At 37.4% G+C, this 19,273-nt stretch overlaps 1 protein-coding gene across 1 annotated transcript in view; it reads right to left on the bottom strand.

Annotated features, from left to right (window-relative positions):
• Window positions 1-274: 274 nt before the first annotated feature.
• The window catches only part of LOC131256674 (calcium-transporting ATPase 5, plasma membrane-type-like), a 51,596-nt gene continuing 32,597 nt past the window's right edge, over window positions 275-19,273 (bottom strand). The window contains exons 15-35 of the mRNA XM_058257655.1: window positions 19,108-19,216; window positions 18,971-19,026; window positions 18,827-18,869; window positions 18,662-18,745; window positions 18,289-18,426; window positions 17,473-17,538; window positions 17,290-17,388; window positions 15,429-15,539; window positions 15,180-15,350; window positions 14,613-14,672; window positions 9,450-9,614; window positions 4,003-4,119; window positions 3,791-3,889; window positions 3,566-3,703; window positions 3,228-3,328; window positions 2,630-2,675; window positions 2,392-2,526; window positions 1,378-1,485; window positions 1,184-1,275; window positions 880-1,010; window positions 275-559 (exon numbers count right to left, since the gene is read on the bottom strand). Coding sequence (XP_058113638.1) covers window positions 522-559; window positions 880-1,010; window positions 1,184-1,275; window positions 1,378-1,485; window positions 2,392-2,526; window positions 2,630-2,675; window positions 3,228-3,328; window positions 3,566-3,703; window positions 3,791-3,889; window positions 4,003-4,119; window positions 9,450-9,614; window positions 14,613-14,672; window positions 15,180-15,350; window positions 15,429-15,539; window positions 17,290-17,388; window positions 17,473-17,538; window positions 18,289-18,426; window positions 18,662-18,745; window positions 18,827-18,869; window positions 18,971-19,026; window positions 19,108-19,216 — 2,107 coding nt within the window. The 3' untranslated portion in view covers window positions 275-521. The remainder of the gene's footprint in view (window positions 560-879; window positions 1,011-1,183; window positions 1,276-1,377; window positions 1,486-2,391; window positions 2,527-2,629; window positions 2,676-3,227; window positions 3,329-3,565; window positions 3,704-3,790; window positions 3,890-4,002; window positions 4,120-9,449; window positions 9,615-14,612; window positions 14,673-15,179; window positions 15,351-15,428; window positions 15,540-17,289; window positions 17,389-17,472; window positions 17,539-18,288; window positions 18,427-18,661; window positions 18,746-18,826; window positions 18,870-18,970; window positions 19,027-19,107; window positions 19,217-19,273) is intronic.

The following is a 19,273-nucleotide window of genomic DNA, read 5'->3' as shown; positions in this document are numbered from 1 at the left end:
AAATCCCAGCCTTGCGTGAAAAATTAAAAAAAAAATCCATATCAAGTTGGAAATGGAAGATCATCCTTCCGTAAATGCGTCCTTCTGATGTCTCTCTGTTCGTGGACATTCAAAGCAGCCGTAATTAACATACTAATACAAGCCAATGCTAACCCATTCATACTTTCCATTCAGTAGCTAAAATTCCAAATAGGTCCTTCAATCACACAATCCAGGCATCTATATTCTATCAAGGGCCACGACAACATGACCAGTGTGATCCAATTCCAACATATGTCAAAAGTTCCAAATGCATGCAGATTGATATTGAGAAATTCATCAGCATTTACAATATGATTTGCTATGTTATTAGGATATAAAAGTAATTTCTTTCATAAACAAGTACCTGAAAACAAAAATTATACAGGTCCAAAAAACTTTTAAATGAGTTGGTGTTTACAGGACTTCGATGCGCCCATCTTGTATGGAGAAGAATTTGCATTTTTAACCTACAATAGCATGCGACTGTACCGGTGACAGTCTCACTGCCTGGCATCTTCCTGTATCCCAATTTCCTGACCTGAAAAGATGCAAGCCAGAATAACTTTCCAATCTCATGGTTTCGATTAAGGCTTGCTAACAGCATCCCAAATCTGCATCTCCTTTTGTCTATGTGCACAAGATCCATGTCAGTCATCATGTGGCCCTACTGTGCATCTGTTGTAACCCAAAGGATGCTGTGGGTTATCAGACCACCACCTGAGCTTTGGACTACAACACACACATGGTGGGGTCACTAGATGGACACTCTGGATCTTGCATGCATCCATGTGCGGTACACGGGCATTTATTAAGAAATAACTTTTAACATAAACGGCTATGAAGATGAATGGTTCTTACCATCATCAGTTTCACGCTGGTGACTTCGGCACTTGAAACAACTACGAAAACACCTGATCAATGGACTGAAGTATTCACTGACGGGAGTTTTGGGAACTGGTATGAGTTTCCCAACAATGGCTAGAGGCCAACTGGAGAAAAAGGGTGGAAAATACATGTTAAATAAATAAAGGGGGGGATGATTCTAAGGATGATGAATAATATTCTTAAGGTGTACCAAAACAGGGATTTAGATACCAAATCAAGAATTTTGGAATTTCTGAAAAACCTCCAGTACAATTTACAGGGATGTCCCATAACAGACCTTATGAAACCGATAGCAATGCAAACAAGCCACAGCTTCCAGCTGAGCTTGGTGGTCTTAGTAAACTTCCCAAGAAACTGGATGATCAAAACCTACACCACAGAACGGCCTTGTAATTGCATGCAATAAATGAAAAGATATCACAAGGCTGACACATATACAACCTTAACAAAAAAATAAACATAAAAAGATACCTGAAGTAAAAGAGTGAATCCAATGATCCCCATAAAGAGGCGATTTTTAGTGACACCATCAAAGGCATTCATTTCGTCTGGCTTTCGAGCATTGAACTCATTGAAAATCTGCATATCAGATTAAGTCGATCACTCGTTCATTCACTGCAACATGGCTAAAATTTAAGCTTTCTTTGCTAGAGAGATTTTGTGATTTGCGGCTAGAACAGGTTCATGGGCCTTTTGAGGGTCACAAGAATTCTTGTGTTTTTTCAGATCCAGCCGGGCGGCTATGGAAAAGAAAGCAATATAAGATACTTTTAAAAAATTGTTTATGGTATAGCTCTGAAAAGGGGCATATTGTCTATGATCATTAATTGGGCTCTTGCAAGCCCAGATTTTTAGGGTTTGTTATTTGGCCGAGGATTTTGGTGGTCCAATCTAAAGCTTTGTTGGCTCTAGGAGATTGGTCTTTTATTTTCATTCCTTGAATCCTTGGTGTGCAAGGGGGGTGCCGAGAGGGTCACTTCCTGTAATGGCTATTGTTTCCATTTTCCTGTTTTTGTTTAATAAATTGTCATCTTAAAAAAAAAATAAAAATAATAATAATAATAATAAAAAGAATTACCCAATTAAGGGACATGGGGAAGGGAGCATCACTGGTAGAAAAATTGCTAAGCAAAATTCTAACATGAACATGCAAAACGTCCTTCGTGGAGATCTACATGAGCTGCATAACACATCTCTAAAATGCATGGGCCACCTCTATGGTGATCAGGACTGTTCATCTGACAGACCACCATGCGGGTGGGCCATAGTCCAAAAAGCAACAGCATCAGACTATGGTAGCCATCCAACCAGTGGTCTGAAAAATGCAAAGTAAATAAAACAAGGAGCAACAGGACATAGTTTTAGTATAATAATATGACTCAAGGATGGGTAAATAATAAAACTAACATTATAAAATAAAAATAGTAGTATAAAAATAATTGTTGAAGCTCACACCTTCTCCTATGCTGCAATATCAAGACTTACCTGGCACAGGACAAATGCATTGAATATGACTGTATTTTTCACTTTGTTATCATGGATTAGGTCACCGCTCTTCAGATGCAGAATGCTCCTGCCCGCAAAGTTGAGAACAAGAAGGACCACCACTTGATATAGAGCCTGCAACCCCTCAAACACTGTCAATCAATCTCCAATAGAATATAATTACAATCATTTAGTTCTCTGAGGTTTCCATGAGGTATAAGAGAAAATAGATACTTGCCTGGACAAGTAAATTCCTCCACATGATATTTGTAATGAGTGGTTCCCTGAGAAAACAGATAACAAACTGTTTTTCAGCAAAATATAAAGAGCAAAGGCTTCCGTGAATTACAATCCCACCAGAAATTTAGAATTAATAAAATATTATCTGAATCTGGCAAAAGAAAATCATGGCACTGCAAGGAAGAGAATTTGGATGGCAAGACATGTTCAATTTCTTTACTTCTTTTTTCTTTTTTCTTTTTCAATACAAAGTATAAAAAAAGAACAGAGACGAGTACAAAAAGCAAACATCATTCACATTTGTATGAACATATCTAACAAGCTTTAGAACAGTACATTTTATACTAAGCCCATGGCTTAAGTCAAGTCAGTGGAATTGCCCCACAGCATGAGCCAATTCTTAGATCGTTTTCAGAGAAATGGCAATGAAATCAAAACCAGACAACTTGGATGTAGAGACAACTAGATCAAATTGATTCTTATGAATAGTGGGATGTACCTTGAACTGCCAGAGCCAACTTCAGCCAGTGGAAAACAATAATTTTGAAGAAACAGTTTGTCTACAAATCTATTCTACTTTAATCAATTGTTCTAACCTTCTACCGACTGGAGGCCTAAGCATAAGGTGATCTGTCGGTGGCTCGGTAGCCAATGCAAGTGCTCCAAGAGTATCCATGATGAGGTTAACCCAGAGAAGCTGTGTAAACAAAACAAAATATGAGAGCAACATTAAAAATTTTAAAAATAAATCCAACAAAGGAGGATGAAGGGATCCACTGTTTGCTTTTCAATAGAAACAACCATTTATTTTCTTGTTTTGCTTTATACAAATGGTGTAAAGTCATACTATTGTTATATTAAAAGTAAACCAACGTGTATTTATCAAACTGGGTTGGTGTAAATATCAATGCCTAAAAGAAAAAGGATGGTGGACCTGCACTGCATTTAAAGGAACACTTCCAGCAGAAACTGCAGCAACAACATTAATGACAAGGGCTGCAACGTTGACCGTGAGCTGAAACTGGATGAATTTCTGAATATTTGCATATACAGAACGCCCCCATCGGACAACCTAAAGGCAATAAAATAAAATATCCTCATCTGCATATAAATAAAAAGGTAAACTATATACCAACATGTTTATAATCTGTAGACAAACCTTTACAACTGAAGAAAAATTATCATCCAAGATAATGATGTCTGAGCTTTCTTTTGCGACCTCAGTTCCTTGAATACCCATTGCAAGACCTATATCTGCCTAGAATAATAAAAAATAATAGAATTAGAAGTGTTCCTTGAAGTTGCCCGCTTCAGGCAATTGCATATATATTCGAAAAATGGAAAATAAGAAAAAAGTAAGAAAGATTAAACCTCGTGCAAGGCAGGAGCATCATTAGTGCCATCTCCAGTTACGGCAACTACGTGGCCTCGTTTGCGTAATGCTTTTACAAGTAGAAGCTTGTCATTAGGAGAAGACCTTCCCATCACCTGGACATAAAAACTGCCTAGTTACAGCGGCTACCTTGACCCACTTTGGAGACCTTTTCCTCGAAACAGGAAAAATATAAAATTAAAAACAAATGGTAAATAGATTGCCATAAGTGGGACATGGCAAAGCATATAAAAATTATGGTCGCAGCTAGGCCGGAGTTGACCCAGGCCCAGCCTGTGGCCAACATGCTTTGGCCCCAGTCTTGAGCTGAGCCTAGAGGCCCATGGTTGATCCCTGACTGAGTTTTCCACTCCTGCATTTAAGCCTCTCAAAGGTCCGATAGGTTGGCCTCGCACGGCCAAACTTATTTGACACCATTTCAGTAGGTATTAGACTAGTGGGTCTGGCCTGGCCTATTTGTGAGCCTACTTATATGCTAGTGTTATCAGCATGTGGGATCTGCATGTTATCTTAGTCTTACGAAGGAAGATGTTTATATCTGGCATTGTAGGTTTGGTCATCACTCGAGTTTGGTCTTATGGTCTTTATAACCTGCATCCATCGAGTCTAATGATTCAAAACCTTAAATATTGTCTAATGGATTTATCCTCCCATGGAGAAATTGTTCAGTAGAATTTTTTTTCTTTAGGGGTCGTTTGGCACCAAGGATTTGGGGGGATTTAAGCGGATTTCAAATCCCCTGGTTGTTTGGCACCATAAAGTAACTAGGGGTTTCAAATCCCCTCAAATAGGAGGTTTGAAATCCACGGTGAGAGCTTGGATTACATCTAAAATCCATTCAAGAGTTACATGTATAACATGTGTGTCACCATACTATTATTCTATTGGGCACATGACCCACTAATGATATCCCAAAACAATTAGATTATCATTTGCATCACTATAACATGATGATCAACACCATCCAAACATTGTCCATGTAAATCAATGGTTAAAATCGTTGGTTAGTCACATGGACATGATCTTGTGCTTGGGGCCCATCCGAGACTTGGAGTTTCATCATTTTCGGGCAAAGCATCTATTTCAGCGGGCTTTATTACAACCATTGCGTCAAATATTACATACGTCACTAATTAGAGATATTAAAGTTGATTTAGTAATTAAATTCAAACCTCTGTAAATATACCATGCATAGCTACTTTTGGATTAAAGTTGATTTCCAATCCAGGGTGCCAAACACAATGGGAGGATTTCAAATCCAGGGAGTTCCAAATCCACGCTCCCAAACAGGCCCTTAGTTCATTCATATGTATAGGGTTCAATTCCTATTATTTCTAATGGATTTATATAGTCTCATTTATTGATGATACATGTTGTATTACATGGATTTATTTGATGAAAACTAAAGATGAGGTTAGTTCTATTTTCAAAGTGTTTCGTAGTTAGGCCAAAAATCAATTTAATATGAACATTGGAACTCTTTGTACATATAATGCAAAAGAGTAGCTTTCCCATGCTATGTTATCTTATCTTTGGGAGCATGGTATTTATTCTCAAACCATGTGTGCATATACCCTGCGATAAATGGAATTGCTGAAAGAAAAAATAAACATCTTTTAGAAGTCACTTGTGCTCTCCACATGGTATGTCTATTCCCAAATCTTTTTTCTCAGAAGTTGTTCTTACAGCCTGGTATTTGATTAATCGTCTTCCTACTAAGGTTCTTGGTGGAGAGTCATCAATCCAATATTTTTCAACCTTCTATCCAATCTCTTAAATTTCATTGCGGGTCTTTTGTTGTGTGTGTGCGTGTGCGTGTTATGTCTATAATATTGATCTTTTTAGAAATAAACTATCAAATTGAGTTGTTAAAGGCATTTTCTTAGGATATTTGTCTTCACAAAAGAGGTATAAATGTTTTGATCCAGTTACTAAAAAGCATTATATTTCAATGGATGTTAAATTTGTTGAAGATGCTCCATATTTATCAAGTGGAAAGGGAAAGCACCATTCTATAGTTCTTCTTGTCCTTATCCTCGAGTCTAATGAAATAATGTTTGTTCCTTCCAAACCCGATAAAGCTAGAGATAAGGTTGCCATTGATTCCACTAAATCCAACTTGAAGGATATGAATGAAGAAATGTTCGTAATCCCATTTTTTCTCGGAACACCACGAAGGATGCTCCTTTGACTACATGTATTCTTTTCCTTTTTATGCTGATTCATGTTTAGACGACCCTTTCTTGAATATGTTGCTATTAGAAAAGCAAAAAAATAGTGCACCTTTCATCCCATTCAACGCTTTCTTTCCTATCATTTTGTCTCCTTAACACAGGTCATTTGTTTATTCTCTTAAGTATTCTTCCTCCACCATTCCTAAAAATCTTAAGGAGGCTCTTCTTTCTCCTCTATGGCGACAAGCTATGGAGGAGTTGATGGTAGCTCTTGAAAACAATCATACATGTGAGATAGTTGAGTTACTAGCTGGGAAGAATCCAGTGGCTTATCATTGGGTATACGCACTCATGTATAATCTTGATGGAAATATAACTCAACCTAGAACCCACCTTGTAGCTAAAGGCTTTATGAAAACTTTTGATGAGGATTATTCTAAGATCTTTGCTCATATTGCTAAGATGAACTCTGTTCAAGTGATTATTTCTCTTTCTACCAATCTGCATTGGTCATTGCATGAAATGGATGTTAAAATGCCTTTTTGAATGGTGATTAGACTGAGGAGAAATACGCTTAATTCTCTTGGATTTACTAGGAAAGGGGAGGAGATGAAGGTATGTCATCTGAAGAAAGCGATATATGATTTAAAGTAAGCTCCTTGAGCCTAGTTTGATAAGTATAGTGGAGCTTTGATTTGTATTGGATTTTCTCGTATTCATTATGATCATTTTGTGTTCCGTTAAGAGACATGTGAATGGGACTATTGTGAATGTCTATGTGGGTAATATATATATATATATATATATATATATATATATATTAATAAGTGATTATCCTAATGGCATTTCAGAGTTGAAATTATATCTGAGCAAGGTGTTGATATTAAGGATTTGAGACCTCTAAAATATTTTCTTGGAAATGGTCTCTTGTTAAACAAAGGGGCATAGTTTTATCTTACCATAAATATGCTCTTAATTTGTTGACTTCAACTGGTAATCTTGGTGTCAATCCTATTGATTCTCCATTGGAAGTCAATAAGAAGATTAGGGCGGATGATGAACTTCTTGACGATCCTAACATGTGCTAGTGCTTGGTTGGGGGATTGATATATGTGACCGTTACTCCTTCAGATTTGTTTCATGCTGTGAGTTTGGTTGGTTGGTTAGTCCATGCATGTACCCATTCTAGACACCTTGAAGCAGTTCATCGCATCTTATACTAATCAAATCGTCTCCTAAATGTGGCCTCATATTTAGCTGTCATAATAAAATTGATATTGAAGGATACATTAATGTGGATGGGGCTAGTTCTCCAGATGATCAGCGATCTACAACAAGCTATTGTTTTTGTTTGTTTGTTTTTTTTTTTGGCAAAAATTTAGTTGTGTGGAAGACTAAAAAGCAGACGGTTGTTACTAAGTCTAGTTCTGAGGCAGAGTATCATGCTATGGCAAATATTTTATCTACAACAAGCAGACGGTTCACAACTTCTAATCCAATTTTTCATGAGCGAACAAAACATATTAAAGTTGATTATCACTTTATTCGTGAGAAAGATGTTACAGGCATCATTTCCACTTTGTTTGTTTTGACTTCCGAACAATTGGTGGATATTTTTATTAAGGCTCTTATTGTGGAAGATGGACAACGTACACTTGACAAGCTAGGCATGATTGATATTTATGCCTCAGCTTGAGGGGGAGTGTTGGTGTTATGAGCCTATAGACCTAGTTCTAAGTGTGTGGGGGTCATGCATGTGATCCTGAATGTCTCTTCTATGCCTTTATGTTGTAAGCTTTTAGTCTTTAGTTATTTAAGCTTTATTTGTTGTTTTTTTTTTCCCCTATTTCTTCCTTTGCTCTTTCCCTATCTCTTTAGTGTCTCTTAAATATTAAGGGCATTTGTAATTATACAAGGTTATCTATTATAAATAAGAGGGTTAGACGTCCAACCCAAGTATGCTTTTCTTTTCTCTCTCATATTGTTTTCTATTTGAGCTTTAGTCTTTAGTTATTTAGACTTTAGTTGTTTTTTTTTCCAATTTCCTCTTTTGCTCTTTCCCTGTCTCTTTAGTGCCCCTTCAATATTAAGGGCATATTTGTAATTGTACAAGGCTATCTATTATAAATAAGAGGGTTGGACGTTCAACTCAAGTATGTTGATGCAAGACAATTAACCACTTGCTCTAAAAGCTCAAACTGATAAAGCATGACAAATTAATCCCTTTATCTCATAGCCTAAGCCCCAAATCACATGGGTTCCACCTCAAATGGGCCCCAAATCATATGGGTTCCGCCAGCTGCCCACCCCGAGTGTATCCCCGCATCCCATAGGCCACCCCACTCGAGCCCGGTGTGAAAATTCCCCTGCATTATATGCTCCTCTTCTCTCTTCTTTGATTTCTTTTCCTTCTAAAGATTTGGTTTGAAAATCGGCATGGTCTAGCCTACTATATGATTTGATTTTTTGAAGGGGTCTTGCGCATGATTCATAACCCATGGTGTTGCTGATTGCTACAATTCTAGATTTGGAAGATTTTAGGGCACGAATTTTTCTGTTCAAGCATATTTTGGGTTGTTTTGACTAGGGTTTGCTAGATTTTTTTTCTATTGAGACAGAGTTTTGAATTGTCTAGGCCAGAATTTCCAGGATTTTTTCATATTAAAGTAGATTTTTGTGTTGCCTTGGTTAGGGTTTGTAGGATTTTTTCTGTTGAAGCAGATTTTTGTTTTGCCTTGGCTAGAATTTGCAGGATTATTTTACTTTATTTTATTTTTCTGTTGAAGAAGATTTTTGTATTACTTTGGAGATAGGGTTTGCTCAATTTTCTATTTGGACAGATTTTCAGGTATTTTTGACTTAATTTCCACAAGATCCCCTTCCGTATGTGATCAGGTTTGGACATTCATTGGAATTTCTTATTACGGTCGTTCATTCTCCTTGTTATTGTTGTTTATAGCATTGTTTTGGCTTTGGTTGTTTGAGATTCTATATGACTGCATCCACATGCAGGGCCCACACGCTCATAACACACAATATATAGGTGCTAGAACTCTCTATCCGTGTGTGTGTGTGTGTTTCTCCTCACAACCTGCCATGTTGCATGATCTTGTCCAAAGAAAAGAAAGAAAGGAATTCACTAAGGAGAAGTTACTGATCTTGAAAATTCTGGGCTTCAATGCCAAAATTGTACACATTACATAATGGAAGCATATGCATGTGTGAGAACTGTATAAGAAGTGAGTCCATACAGAGATATTCTCAGCAACTTCTTCTCTTTCGAAATCGGACAAAGAGCGGAATACTCTTCCCTCGATGAGAATTGGATGTATAGCTTCAGCTTCTGACTTGAGTATCCCACACTCCAATGCTATTGCCTTTGCTGTCTGAAGATTATCTCCAGTCACCATTCGTACCTACAGGTTCATAAACAAACAACTAAACTTAAGGAGAATAAATATGATGTGTTGGAGTAAATGAGATAAATAAAAATAGAGATTTTTAATGTAATATGAGAAAGAAAAGGAAAAGAAACTTATGGTTTTAGTGATTTTAAAAAAAAACAAGAGTTATACTTGTACAGCTGAGGGGCACTAGAGTACTAAAAGAGAAATTATCCAATGCTCTCAGAGTGATATATGTTATAGTGTTCCTAGTTGCATCTGGCCACTCAGAGAATCCAACACAACATCAAACAACATTCCATGGGCTACCATTTAAGTCACTGATCAAACGATTCTAACCATCTAACTATTACCCTACAAAATGAACGATCAAGATCATTTAAGTAAAACAGGACTAATCAGTGTCATCTATTTGTTGGAGACCATCATGGATAGCTTATGATTCTGAAGAATCATTTTTATAAGAGAATCCTAAACATCAGTCCATGGCCAGGAAAACAAATGGCTGCAAAAAGTAAGACTAACTTATGATTGGATTGGATCATCCAGCCAGCTTAACTTTCAGATTGTAGTGAAATAATGCGTCTCCACCTCTGCTCTCCTTTTTTTTTTTTTTTTTTTTTTTTTAATGGATGAATCACCTTGTTATCTCCGCTACAAATATTTATGGGGCTTCTTATGATTATTGTATCTCCACTGCGAATATTTATGGGGCATCATATTATTGAAGGTGATTACTGATTAGCATAATGTGAAAGCCTTGTGACGATCCATTGTTCCTTGAAAGCATTGGTTTGCATTCAATGGGATTAAAAAATCCATCCGCCTGTGTTACCATATCGTGTAGTCATGTCACTAGAGAGACTAGCTCCATCACGATATCCTTCCAAAGGCAAGTCCTGTTCCTCCCATAGAGTGGCATTGTGTATCCATTGCCTTAATTGATTATCCTTGTAATTTGTTTTGATTTCATACCTTTCGACCACCTTGAATAGAGATTCCTAAGATCTTGGAACTTGTTGAAATCCTAGATCTACAACTTCCAGGAAGTCATAGATTCTGACATCAAAGTTTTCTTGTTTATATGACATGGACCAGAATGCCTGGAATCCACACATGCTAATATGTTGCACATGCGTGAATCCAAGGATTAGATCTGCTTAAAAAATTAGGCTGTCTAGTCATGTTGGTTGGAAAATGGTGAATTGATTATACAAGAAAAAGAAAAAGAAGCAGCTCCGATCTTTGATCGTTTGAGGCACTATTGATTGCCCATCATCTATCAAAAGATCCCAGCCATGTATTCTGTGACTAGAAAAATGGAATATCCATATTGTTTATACTAGGAAAGGTTCAATCAATGATCTTGACCATCCAACATGTTGGCCCCACCTTTCATTGCACATGCTTCTTATAAATCGCTTTGATTGGATGATCAAACCATCCAATCAGACGTACAACAAAAATTTCAAATCATTGAGGTAGACAATCCACCATGTGGTTCCCACTTTGATCAGATCCATCATTTGTTAGGAATTGGACAGTCCATATTGATGATACAAAAAATGGCCCAAACATTGTTCTAGACTATTCATCACATGGATGGTCCCACCTTTGGTATCTCACCTCTCATAAATCACTTTGATCGGATGATCCCGACCATCCACACGATGGAAAAAAAATGGATGGCCGATATTCTTTATACTAGAAAAGATTCGAACATTAATCTAGACCATCCATGTGAGCCCACCTGTGATTTCCCATCCTTCTCAACGATTGCTTTGATCAGATGATTCAAAGTTCTAAGTGGTAGCAAACCATTCAATGGCAAGGAAATGGATGGTCCATATTGGTTAACTAAAAAAGGTCTATATCATTGATTTGGGCCATCCATAATGTGGGACCCACCTTCAACTGCACATTTCCAACAAAAATCACTTTGACTAGATGATCCTAACCATCCACTGAATGGGTACAAAAATTGACGATTCATATTATACTAGAAAATTCCAACCACTGATCTAGACCACTCATCATATGGTTCCCACCCGGTGTTTTAAATAGAGGTTACGTGTTGCGTAGCATTCGGCCCTCCATAGCGTATAGCGTAAATAACGTAGCGTGTAGCTAAGCTACATGATACTTCTATTTTTTAATTTAAAATTTGGAAAAATATGATAAATAGTAAGAAAAAAAAAAAAAACTATAAAAATGCCTAACAAATGATTCATTCTTTTATTTTTTTCAAGTATAAGCATATTCAAACAAGTTACTAATTATCATTTATCAAAAGCTAATCTATATATATAAAGTTATGAAACAAATCAAATAATTATAGCATCAACAACTTTCTAAGCAAACCACTTTAATTAATAATGTCTAATTGAAACCACAAGTACAACTCCCAAGTATGAAAAGAAATAAATAGAAATCCCACTGGTTATGAGTATTAAGTACAATACAGATGTCATCTATACAAATAGAGGTTTTCGAAAACACTCTTTTGAAACACTTTTTCTTTTTAGTTTAAAATGTTTTTTAATGTGTGAGTTTCACACCAACTTTAACAAAGGATCACCACCATTTTAAGTGAAAGTAAACATAAAAAGGTTTGGTTTTAACTTTACATTTTAAGGCTTTTTTATGATGTGAATTTTACACAATTTTTAAAAAGTGAAACTTAATATATATATATATATATATATATATATGTGTGTGTGTGTGTGTGTGTGTGTGTGTGTGTGTGTGTGTGTGGGAAATGGTTCTATGCGGTCGAGCTCATGTGAACTTCCCATAAGGTCGAACTGTGTGGGCCCCACTGTGATACATGTCGAACATCAACACCATGCATTTGATGGGTCCCATTTAAATTATGGGATATCTCAGAAATCAATCGTATACAGAACTCAGGTGGACCATACCATCTAAAATCATGTGAAGACATGCCTAAAACATATAAAAGCACTTGGTGGGGCCCATCTAAAATTTGGATGCATCTGAAACTTGGTCCGACCCCTCATCCAAGTGGGACACACATAATGGATGGGCTGGATTTGTGAACCACACCTCGGTGGGCCCAACAAATGATTATGAATGTTTTAATGGGAGGGTTAACCCCTCTCAACTTTTGTACTTGGTGATAGGGTAGATGTTCGACACGCATCACGGTGGTCCCATTAGCTTGACTGCATAGAACCATTTCCTTATATATATATATATATAAGGAAATGGTTCATGAGGTTGAGCTATGTGGGCCCCACCGTGATGTGAGTCGAACATCTACCCCATCAGTCAGATGCACCATTCCATGGTGGGCCTAGGGGTTAAAAATCAAGTCAATCCGTGAATTGTGTGGGCCACACCACATACAAAAGTTGAAAGGGGTTACCCTCCATTAAAACATTCATAATCATTTGCTGGGGCCACCGAGATGTGGTTCACAAATCCAGCCCATCCATTATGTGTGTCCCACTTGAATGAGGGGTCAGACCAAGTTTCAAATGCATCCAAATTTCATGTGGGCCCCACCAAGTGCTTTTATATGTTTTAGGCATGTCTTCACATGATTTTAGATGGCATGGCCCACCTAAGTTCCATATACAGCTGTTTTTTGGGATATCCCATAATTTAAAGGGGACCCATCAAATGCACGGTGTTGATGTTCGACATACATCATGGTGGGGCCCGCACAGCTCGACCGCATAGAACCTTTTCCCATAAATATATATATATATATATATATATATATATATATATATATATATATATAGTAGCGTATGCTACAAACGCTACACGCTATGTAGCTGTCGCGTATGCTACAAGGGATTTATGCTTTTTAGCTATGCTACACACTCCATTGTAGTGTAGGCTATGAACGGTATTTGAAACATTGGTCCCACCTTTGAGTTCCCATCTCTCAAAAATCACTCTAATCAGATGGATCTTAACATCAATTTATTGGCTAGGGAGCAAACTCTCCATATTGATTATACAAGAAAAGGCCCTACTTCCCACTTCTATGAAAAATGATTGATCTTGAGTATAGACCATCCATCAGGTCATTCCCACTTCTATGAAAAATCACTTCCATTTAGGGGTGTCAATGGGCCGGGATCGGCCCTGCCAAAAGGAGAATTTTGAAAAGGGTCAGCCTGACGGCCTGGCCCAAAACAGTTCAAAATCTGGGCCAAGGCCAACCCCAGACCCGGCCTGTTGACAGCCTTACTTCCATTGGATGTTCCTAAAATCCATTCATTGGTTAAGGAAATTGACAGTCCTTGTTGAATATAATAGACAGGTAAGATCAATGATCTAGTCCATCCACGATGCGGTCCAACCTCTTATTGACCAGAACAAAAATGCATTGTCGGATGATTCTAAACAACTAATCGATGGATAGGGAAATGGACTATCCGTAATAATTATACTAGGGAAGATCCGATCACTGATCAAGACCGTCCATGTTGTGGGTTCCACTTTTGATTGCCCATCTCACGGAGAAAATACTTTGGTGGATGACCTAACCATCCAAGCAAGGATTAGTGGAAAGGATAACCCCTATTGATTTTACTATTAAATGGTCTGATCACTGATCTAGATCATCCATCATGAATGTCCTGCCTTCTGTTGGACAACTGGGATAAGGTGACATGTAATTTTAGCTATGGACTTGTCATGGTTGACGCACCTAATGAGTGGTGGATCTCATCCATTTATCTCATGTATTAGAATCATACGACGAAGGCACCCACAAAGTTCCTGGAACTTTGTAACCCCCATGCAAGAGGAATTGAAGTTGCTTATTTGGAACTTTTCTTGCTTGGAATACGGAGTTCCCAAAACTTGAACAGTGCCAAACAATGAATCTTCAAGAATTGCAAGATCATAAGTTCCCGGAAACCGGAGATCCACAATACCAAATGGGCAATTAATAACATATCCTTGATGTTGATTTTTATTTTTATTTAAAAAAAAAAAAACAGGTAAACAATAAAGGCTGTGGAAGACTACCTTAACACCAGCATTTGTGCAAAGCCGTACAGCATCCTTGACACCTTCCCGACATGGATCCTACACCATAATACATTCATTTAGAGAAGAAATCAATAGGAAACTACATGAAAAATGACAACGTAAAGTGAAATGAAGGATGAACGAAATGGATATGTTGGTTGATGTGGGCAAATAAACAGATTGCATGTAAAATAGGCTGCAGTCAGTGGCTGCATATAAAGAGGCCCTTCATGTTCGCAAGGAGTCACTTGTTTCTTTTAATCATGTGCAGGAAGGAGAACTCGAAAGAGGAATACTTGATAAAATGATGGGCTAATAGATTTCCATGAGTTGTGGGTTCCCCTTGACAAAATTCTATCATATTGGTAACCGAAGTTTACTGTACTGTTCCTTTCTTTTCTTTATGGATGCTTTTTTTAATTAAAGAAGTTGCGGTTGATAGAAGTACCAAACATTTCCTCCTTAGGCTCATGTGATCAAGATTAACACACAATAAAGAACATTCCTGAATAAGCATGTATGTGAACATGAATAACCATCTACAATAATATGAGGATGCCATACCTTGATACCGACAATGGCAAGAAAAATTAGCTCATCCTCAGGCAACTTCCAATGTTCCCGTTCCTCTTCATCCTTTGGAACATTATCCAGGTCATATAATCTGTATGCGAATGCAACACAGCGCAAGCTACGTGCTGCCATGTCTTCAATAGCCTCCTTAAATTCATCTTCCTGCGCAATGCAATATGATTCAATAACTAATTGCAATTATTTTACTTGGAATGCAGTTAAAGAACCGAAGGATCTCACCTTATCTTGATCCAATAGTTGCACTGACCCATTAAGGTCAAGCCAGCTTGTACAAGACGCTAAGACTATTTCAGCAGCCCCTTTCCAGTGTATATGAACTACAGAATCTGCCTGCAATTATCAAGCAGAGACATCTAGAATTACAATAACATGAGAAAGAATGGTGGATCGCAGAAAATTTGCATGAAGTATGAATGAATTCAAAATGAATGTGCCAGATAGACTGCTCCCATCAAACATGTGGAAACACATTAGATACCAGTGTCATCTTTAAATAAGTCGTTTGTTGTGCACATGCAAATTTGGTGAGTGTGAATTTCAAAAAAGCATGCACTCAACTAGCCAGTACAGTGTACACAATAAGATGTATCTGCATATGCATCCAATACAGCAACACCATTAAGCTTGCAACTGGACAGTGATTTCGAATGTTTATGTGCTAGGACAGAAGTCCACAATAGTGGAATGACAAAACAGGATTCATGCAGCTGACCCCAATTAGTGGGATATTGCATAGATGATGATGATGTGATAGGACGAAAAATTTGCAGTGGTTCACTACTGCAATCAGCTAGTAGATGCATTCTGTGATCCAGCACATTTAGTATCTGAGGGAATGAAGTGACCACATGCAAAACATTTTAATCATTTCATAGAGCAAGTGGATTAACTAATTGATTGTAATCAACCTATGCAATAGACTATTAGATAGCACTTGATAGTAATCAACCTATGTAATAGGCTATTAGATAACACTTGATAGTAATCAACCTATGTAATAGTCTATGATATTGCGCCCGTGGGAGTTTTGTGCTCTCATTGCCAGTCCCCAGCCCGGATAGAGGAGGGGGGTTGCATCAGGTTGGTAGCCAGCGTCAAACTTATGCCATAACTTTCATCATGAATCCAAACAATGGCAGTACAGGATTCATGTACCGACCACAATTAAGTGGATAAGGCTTAGATGATGATGATAGAGCAGGTCAAGGTATTCCGTATCGGTAACGGTGGCCATAACGGTCACGACCATTACCGATACGGGTATCGGCCGTAACGGTCAATACGGGGCGCGTAACGACCGTTATGACCCCTGTAACGGTTGAAAATTTTCTTTTGCCCAAAAAATTCTGAAAAAAATATCTAGAAAAACCAGAATAATGTAAGTATTCCGAATATGTATTCATTTTTTGTTTTGAATATGTTTATGGTAGTGTAACGCTCCACTCATTGGTGAGAGTGTTGTATCAAGTTGTCTAATGAATTTGTGATATGATTATATGTTTTTAATGTTTGCACATCACAATCAAGCACTAGAACTAGAAATCAAAAAAAAAAAAATGATAAATAATACTTCTTCAATTTTATTTTATTTTTAAAATGGCCCTCAAAGCTTCTATTTGCTCAAATCACTTCAATCTACGGTTTTAATCTTAAAAACTATAGTAAGAGTGGTCAAAATCTATTGTGAAATGATCTAAGTAAGTTTTTGGAATGAGAAAAGTGAAAAATGAGGAGAAATTTTGATTTAAATAGAAAAAAAGTGGCCGTTTTTCGACCGTTATAGGGCTAATGGTTGTTATGTGCTGTAACGACCTTTACGGCTACTGTAGCGGTCGATACGGTCCCAAAAAACCAATTGATTCGTTTCACCCCCGTATCGCGTATCAGACATAGCCGTTAACTATATGTATCAGCCTTTACGGGCGTATCGTAACGGATACAGAACACCTTGGAGCAGTTGCCTAGTTGAGGAGAAATCTCAACAACAAGAGAGAATGCAAGTAAAAAGGCGGTTCAACATATTTCTATGATTGGTAAATGTAAATCTTATTGAACACATAGCGTGCAAGTAAAACAATACCAGTAATAATGCAACACCACCGCGCTTTTTCTCAGAGTTGAATGGGAAGACTTGAAGAACTGAAGCCCGAGATCTTGCATCATCAAACTTCATCCCCAGCTATAACATGGATGCCAATTATACAAATTAGTACTTGATGGGTAATGACGGAAAACTGTAACAAATATGAACATCCTAATGTACCTTCACCCCAAAAGAAAGGATAGCCTTTTCAGTTGGTGAACCTGTCACCTCTACAGCTCCACCATCCTGTTGATGGTAAAGAAACACACATATATATATAATTTATTTTGGCAGGGGATATTGCTTCAAAAGATAAGCAAATAGCTTCATATTCCAGACATTATGGTTAAGTGCCTGTTTGGAAGGGGGGTGAATCCCAAGTTCAAATGTTTATTATTATTTTATTTCCTCAAACAGCCAAGACCTTTGGTTGATCCAAAACATTCCGCCCTGAGCAGAAAAATATAAAAGGGTATGGTTTTCATATTATTGTCCATGCCATCTCCCACTTGAAACAAATTTAAGTCAAACAAACTAATTTGATCAGAACCGCCTCCATCGAAACAGGCTCTAAGAATTGAAAGAAAATATTTGCATCGACCGAACTAGAAATAATTCAAGAACACAAGAGTATCCTGTCTGCATCAGTCGGTTGCATAGTACATGATTATCGAGTTTTAACAGCAAGCCACAACATATGAGTCAGCAAGGGTAAAGTTTAACATAGGGCATCCTAGATCCCTTAAACTTGTATTTCGATCTCATTTCAATGGAAGTTCTTTTTTGTCGACACAAAATGAGAGAGTAAAAAAAGAAAGAAAAACAAAAAGATTAGCTAATGACCACAAAATCAGATATCATCCTACAAACTGAGCCAGAACAGCTACCATTTCATCTCCACTATATGGGTATAAGTAACCAGCAATTGAATGTAAACGCATGAAGAAAAAGGAACATATGAACGTAAAGAACCACACAGATTGATAGCAAATTCACCTCAGGCATAAAGACACTGCCTGTAGTATTCTGTGCAATGCCTTCAATTAATAGAGAAGACACATCAGAAGATAAAAGTCGTGTATTATCCACTGGATCGATTCTTTTTCCACTAATATATGCCTCAACAACAGTCATCTGTAACAACAAAAGAACAAGTTTAAGTATTAAAAGGGGAAATGTAGAACTTGCAATGAATCCACAACATTAACCGTAGAAACAAAAATCAGAAATTAACTCCAACCCCTATAAAGTTTACCTAAAAAGAACATAGAAACTAGAACATTTTGCCATCTTAAAGGTACAACCACAAATACTAAGCTTTAAGCTTTAAGCCGTAAAAAAAAACTAAACAACAAACTGAAGAACCAACCTGATTCAAGGTCAGAGTTCCTGTCTTATCGCTGCATATTGTAGTAGCTGAGCCCATAGTTTCACAAGCAGAAAGCCTCCTCACCTGTACTCAGCCACAGTTAGACCCATAAGAACATACTCTCCTTGGCAATGTTGAAGTTACAAATTGAGAAAAGATACGTGCCAGGGCCTTGTCTGCCATCATCTTCCGCATTGAGTATGCAAGTCTGTCAAAGTAAAAGAAAAGAGGTCGACATTTGGAAACAAGAAAGAACCTTTGTGGGCATGGTGTGATTATTCAAATGATAAAATAGTAACACATACTTACGTCAAGGTCACTGCTAGAGGGAGCCCTTCAGGCACTGCAACTACCACAATAGTGACCTAAATAACAACTCAATGGTCATTCAGCCATTTTTCACAAGAAAGATAATGAAATAACATATATAAGCAAGGATTGCAGACCGCAATAGTCAAGATTTTTATAGCCTCATCAGCAGCAGTACCCAAACTTGTCTTCCTTGCTTTAAATTTTTGGACAGTTCCATCTGAGTTGGTATGTCCAGTAAAGTATCTGAGCAAATTTTTATGACACCACAGTTTGTTAAATATAATTAATTGGAATTATATG

The sequence above is a fragment of the Magnolia sinica genome, chromosome 9 (assembly GCF_029962835.1).
Source record: "Magnolia sinica isolate HGM2019 chromosome 9, MsV1, whole genome shotgun sequence".
Classification (NCBI taxonomy): Eukaryota; Viridiplantae; Streptophyta; class Magnoliopsida; order Magnoliales; family Magnoliaceae; genus Magnolia; species Magnolia sinica.
This window is presented reverse-complemented; position numbering and strand designations above follow the sequence as displayed.